Source organism: Lolium perenne, chromosome 3 (assembly GCF_019359855.2).
Source record: "Lolium perenne isolate Kyuss_39 chromosome 3, Kyuss_2.0, whole genome shotgun sequence".
Classification (NCBI taxonomy): domain Eukaryota; kingdom Viridiplantae; phylum Streptophyta; class Magnoliopsida; order Poales; family Poaceae; genus Lolium; species Lolium perenne.
In genome coordinates this window covers 34,599,440-34,605,675 of record NC_067246.2, presented here as the reverse complement: position 1 = coordinate 34,605,675, position 6,236 = coordinate 34,599,440, and the positions used below count along the sequence as shown (strand labels likewise).

General features: G+C 46.2%; 1 protein-coding gene across 1 annotated transcript; it reads right to left on the bottom strand.

Moving 5' to 3' along the window:
- Positions 1-339: 339 nt before the first annotated feature.
- Positions 340-3,961, bottom strand: LOC127340765 (U-box domain-containing protein 9). Its single transcript, XM_051366514.2, has 2 exons — positions 3,582-3,961; positions 340-1,503 (listed from the first exon to the last, which is right to left on the bottom strand). The coding sequence occupies exons 1-2, from the start codon at positions 3,860-3,862 to the stop codon at positions 702-704; spliced, it is 1,083 nt and encodes a 360-aa protein (XP_051222474.1). The 5' UTR covers positions 3,863-3,961; the 3' UTR covers positions 340-701.
- Positions 3,962-6,236: the final 2,275 nt, after the last annotated feature.

Below are 6,236 nucleotides of genomic sequence, written 5' to 3'. Positions count from 1 at the left end.
GAGATTTATTAGCGGATGTAAGAATCAGGATGTGCAGCCAGGTTGGTTGACACAAGGAGATCGTAGTTGCTGTTGTAGCCTGATAAATCAAGAAATGATAGATGAACCTTTCATACATTGAGAATGAGATAAGACTGATGGCTGAATAGTCCAAGTGTTAAGTCTGAAGTGTTCAACAATCTGTTAGCAAGTCTAAGTCAGAAATGATGGCATCGTAGATAGAACTAGACAGATCAGACTGCTAAACAAGGCAAGTCATCATCGGGTTAAACATCCAAAATGTGGCTAGAAATGAAGTACTCAGCACATAAGCTACGAAATTAAGACAAAGAACCAAGATTTTCAGGCATGAAGAAAGGGATCTTTACTTTATATCATGTACAATCCTTTCCTCAAAGGAGATATGCCTCTTTTTTTTTGTCTTTTCCTCTTTCTACTCTTTTGCTTTTGATATATGCACAAAACAAGTGACAGGGAAACGATAACAGGAAGAAAATGTGTCCTTTCTCTTTCAAAACAACACGCAAGATCGAAACGGAAAATGGGAACTATGTCAAGAGCTTTAAGTATATGAGCGCTTACACCAGTCACTCGGTCCTGTCGAGGCCTGGACCGGCATCTCCAGCAATCTCGTTATTCCCACTATCTCTTCTACTTCCATCTCAAAATAGAGTGGTGGGCACCTGAGCAAGCAAGGAACATCAAGCGAAGGAAGCCCGGCGCTGCAAGTGCCTCAGGCTCTGCTCCATGCTGACCTTCACCATCTCCGCGAGCATCTTCTTAGCCTTCCCACCACGGTCCTCCCCGTCTATTTGAGATGCAATGTTGCTAACGATGTTCTCTAGTGTGTTTGGCTGCATCTTCGACCTCGAGTAAGGTGAGTTCCGCAGTAAGTCCAGAAGAGCATGAGCCTTGACTCTCGACTTGGGAGTGCCATGCGCTGTGAGCTCGAGAAGGCCAGGGATCACTCCTTCATTTAGGATGGGATCTCTGTATTTACTCCGGTCGCTCTCACACATTGTTAAGAGTGCTCCCACGGCATGCTCTCTACCTTGAAGGGAGCCTTCCTCGAGTACCTCCACGATGGTGAGCACTCCACCTTCTTCGGAAGTTAGGGCCACTCGGCCTTGATCAAAGGCAAGAAGTGATTCCAAAAGAGCGCAGCACTTGTCAACTGTCTTGGAGGACCTTTTGCCACCCCTCATTAGCTCTATCAAAGGGGGAATAGGTTGCACAGAAAGGATGGCTTGAAGGTTGTCTGCAATCGTGGAGAGGTTGTACAGAGCCATCACCGCATCGTTCTTTGCTTGTGGATTCCCCTCTTTGAGGACCTTTACAAGGAGAGGGATTGCTCCTGATGCACTTATCAGAGGTTTATTTGTAGATGAGGCTGAGAGCGTAAGGATAGCAGCAGTTGCATACTCCTGTAGGTTTAGATCGCTCGACTGCAAGTAATCAAGCAGCGGCTCAAGCGCACCAGCATCCAGTATTTTGATCTTATTCCTGCATAGATGAAACAAGACAGGGTCAGGAACAATGTGACCAATTCTACTCTTCTGCAAGCTAAACACTGCTGACAAAGATTGTTAAACCACCATGCACATTTCAGATAATAATCATGTAAACAGAGAACACATTATTTGCTGTACTATGTCTACATGTTCTCAAGGAATTTTACACTACTCCCATGCTAATTGCAAGAAGAAGAAATTTCATCCCAAGATAAGTTTTGGCAGAGACAACTCACATGCAGTACAAGGTCCAAACATGGTGTCTAGTTAAGTACTAGGCTATGACGAAACAGTAAGTCAGTACCCAGTTGACAGTTCAGCCACTAGGCCAGCTACTGCAGAGATCTAAATTAAAGGCTCTGCAACTACTTGGATACTATCCAAGAGGACTGAAAGTTCGAAGGATGAGCACCATGATGAATTATCATATAGCTAGAATTGTTCCAGCTCAAATCTAACTTCACGTTCTGAAAAGAGCACCATAATTGTGGGATATGGGAGGCTACGCATTCTAAAACATCCGGTACAGGGCTTCCATATAATTTAATGTCTTGAAATCCTTATTCATGACGTCTACATGGGTTGAACTAGATCTGATCCCTATAGAACCAAGACAAGAACTTGATTCTCTAACTGTTGGAACAGTTGATCCCACTAGAACCAGTGGCAGTCCATCAATGCTACACAAAAGTAAAGAATCGGCTGAACTCTGAACAAAACAGTGGTGATCAATTGATCACTTGTTTAGCTTCTACTAGTAGTACTTCAGAAAGCAAAGGGATGGATACAGGAAGGATGGGTTCAGAATTCTGGTACATAGCACCATACTTGTGTGACTTGACATCTAAATTCGCAGGTTGGCTCGAGCCCTACCTAACAACCATGAGGTCAACATGTCTGGATATATACCTCAAAGCAAATTGGCTCACGGCATGGGCACAAAATTTCCAAAGGAAGTAGGGGAGGGTAACTGTATCTTGACCACGGCAGTTGGAAAGGAAAGAAATATTAGGCAGGCGGCCCAAGGGAAACCTTTGAGAAAGAAAACACTACTTCCAGGCTCCTGCCGCTAGATTTTTCTGGGAAGCGGCCAAGCAGGATACGGTGGTTGGCGAACTTAGGTCAGCTTCCAAATCAGGCCAACTGTTTCTTCCGGCAGCATCCAAAACCGACCGTTTTCTTCGGTCTTCCACTTACTTGCTGCCATTTCGTAGATATACATAGCACGTTCTAGGGATGGCGGATTGGCTGAAGGGTCAGTAGGACGAAATTAGCAGATGCTATGCGATTCGCTCCCGTGTTTGAAAGAAAGCACGGCGATGCTTTACCAGTTTGGTGATGTTGGTTGGTCACTAATTGACTGAAATCTCCGGGGGTGCGTAGATATCCCATATCTGGGTTTTGGAATATGCTTTGGGAATATATGTGTGAGACAACTACGGGGCAATAATTCAACGAGAGTATGCATCATGGTAACAGTCAGTTACACATGAGGAATTCAGGATGATACAGATTTTACGACCGGTGGCTGAAGAAATAGTTTTATCCAACAACCACCACATGACTCTGCAATCTTTCTTTCTGGTAGTACATAGGAGAGGACCACGGAAGGGGCGATCTTGTTGAGTAGTATATCAGATTTTTCTAGCCGCTAGTATCAGATATTTTCTGAACGGAGGGGGAAAATTGAATTGATAAGCCGCCATGAATAATAAATTGGAAGGAACTGTACGACGAAATCAGAGCACACAATAATTGGGATTAAAACAGAGCCATAGATACAATAGCTACACGATGAAACCGAAGAGGTTTCCTAGGATCCTGCACGGTCGCGCGGAAACAGCCGAGGAATCGAGGAGGAGACCGCCGGGTTCGGGAGTTTGAAATTTTGACAGAAGCAATCCGGGTGGAAGAAGAAGAAGAAGAAGCCCCGTGGCAAATCTATCGGGATTTTGAAGTGGTCTATGCGAAGAACGTGAAAAATTACAATTTTTTGCAACAAGAAACGAATACAGAGACTAGCGGAGCATAGATAGAGGAGCGGATGTGCAAGGGAGGGATGTTCCGCACCTCTCGTCCCTGACGGCGAGGTTGAGCAGCGCGAGGAGCGCCGCCTCGCCGGCGTCGGGCGCGCCGGAGCGGAGCATGGCGACGAGGGGCTCGACCGCGGCGGCGAGCTTCCGGCGGTGCCTGGCGGAGGCGCGGGTGAGGCGCCGCACCTCCCGGGCCGCCTCCACCTCCCCTTTGCGCACCCGGTCCACCAGCGCCCGCAGCGCGGCCAGCTCGGACGGCCGCTCCGCCGCCGCCGGCGAGGCGAGCAGCTGGTCCCCGCACGGGCCCGGCGAGTCCATCTCCTGCTCCTCGTCGGGGTGGGTGGCCGTCTCTCTCTCGCTCCTTCTTGCTCGGTGTGGGGGCGCGCTCGCTCGCTCGCTGGGCGAGGAGGGGTGGGTCAGTCCGTCGTGCTCTACTTATTCAGAGCTCGGATGGCGACGGCGACGGGGAGGCGATTAACGGCGACGAGAGCCGTTACCTGCCTCCACCGTTCCGTTCCATCCGTTTCAGCTGGCTGTAGCTTTCCGTTTCGTGTAGAGTGATTTGTCGGCCGTGGATACGGGGAACTGCGCCCGGCCACATATGCATCCGCGGCCGGGAGTTTAGGGACACGTCGGAGCTGATACTGCAGACACGTCAACCCCATATGTGTGTCCTAAAAATATCTTTCTTCCGTGTTCAGCTCTAGGGGCCAAAAAAATAAAACTCAGGACTTCTAATTCAGCCCTCTAATTTTAGATGTAACAATAAATATGCTGTAAAATTGGTTATTTCTCAGCTTTATCAGATATCTTAAATCTATGGTAGAGAGATTGCTGCTAAGGGATTATCTTCTAATTAAGAGAAGCCAAGACATTTTCAACCCTTTTCTTTCTTTTGCCTTAACTTTTTTTTTCTTACGTGTTAACCCTAACGCTGTGTTTGGATGTAACGAATTGGACCTGGAATTAGGGAATTGGAATTCGGAGCCCAAATTCCGGCGTTTGGATGCACAAAGAATTAAGATGTGGAAACTTAGTACAATTCCAGCCCGCACCCCTCCGAAGCGTTTTTTCTCGCTCTCCAATTCGGAGGGTCAGACCTTCGTATTCCTTGGAATCGTGAAGCGGTACCAGCGACACGAATCCTCTCCCCAGTTCGACCGCCATGTCTCCCTGCTCGAGCCCCGACGGAGCCGGCCCCGCCCTGGAGCTAGCCCGCGGCGGCGCGGCGACTCTCCCCCGAGCTCCGCACTCCTCTCCGTTCTCTTCCGTGTCCTCCCTACCCCTGCCCTCCTCTCCTTCTCCAACCTCCGCATCCGCCCTTCCATGGCCCTGCCCCGAACCCTAGCTGGAGTGGAGGGAGTTGGAGTGGCGCGGGATTGGGCTGCCCCGGCCGTCGGCGTTAAGGATGGTGGCGGGACACGACGCAAAGGGAACCCCTGCTCCCTGAGTCCGTGCAACGGCGGCAGGAGGCAAAGGGATCAGGCGGGCACGAACCTCTCTGTCTCTTCTTAGCAAGAACCAATTCTGTACATGCCTCAGTTATTTGGCCTATTTCAGTATTTTTATGCATGATTTTTGAAGAGTTAGTAGCGCTTGAGGCCTGTTGGAATTATATACTTGATAAACTAAATCCTACTTTGATGTTTGCCTGATGTGAAATACAAATTTATGATAGATACAGTATGTGCTATCATGAAATTGTCTGAAGTTGATCGTGCAAATATGATAAAATGGTTTGTCTACTGTCTATGCTCTGAATAATATATATAGATTCTAATATGCACGTGCTATATTTTTTACGTATACACAAGTCTGTATTATCCAAACTCAAACAATCAAATTCTATGGTTTGTACATCCAAACAGCAAATGGAATTGGATACACCCTTTGATTCCAACAAGCAAAATTCAGGGGCATCCAAACAACGGAATTCGAAATGGAAGTCAATTCATTTCCATCGTAGATTTGGAATTTCTAGTCCAATTCAATTTCATATCTAATTCTATGCATCCAAACACAGCGTAAGATATCATCAATATTGTACTATATGCCTTGACCCTGCTCGAGATCTAGTCGCATTTTTGCTTGTCTCCATCGAGTCGAATGGTGATGAAATTACGTGTGCGTCTTATTCATAGGAAATGATTAAATACATACCTTGATTGGAAAACGAGCTGATCTTAATTCAACACCAGCACGCCCAATTTAGCTCACATGCATAATACTCCTTCTAATGTGGAGTAGTTATGTCATACTCCGTATTTTAAAAGGAAATGTGACAATTTATTAGCTATGTGTAATGGATGGGGTTTATTCCTTTTAATGTGGATGAGATTTACTCAAGCAAATCTACAAGATTAATTTACTGCTTCTATATGTGTGGGTGAGTTTGTTTTTCCATTCTTCGGTATGAAATAAAAAAAACAAAAACTTATTGGTTTTATTAGTAGGTATGCACGTGGATTAAGAAAGTTTGACTAGTAATTTGGTCAATAAAATATGAATTATATGTTACAAACAATATCTTCGAAACTTTGGGTTAAATATCAATGTAATGGTATAGCATTTATGACATATATCTCATATTTTGGCCAAAGTTTTCGAGACTGGATTTTGTACACCTACGCATGGGTGTGGGTAACCGTCCATTGTGCTTTGAGATTCGGACAAAAAGAGGAGAGAGAAAAGA

Bases quoted from the DNA above. Each gene is read 5' to 3' on its own strand.
- LOC127340765 (XM_051366514.2), bottom strand. From the start codon at position 3,862: ATGGACTCGCCGGGCCCGTGCGGGGACCAGCTGCTCGCCTCGCCGGCG. The intron at 1,504-3,581 runs GTGCGGAACATC...TCATCTATGCAG, and splicing joins CTCGCCGTCAGGGACGAGAG to GAATAAGATCAAAATACTGG.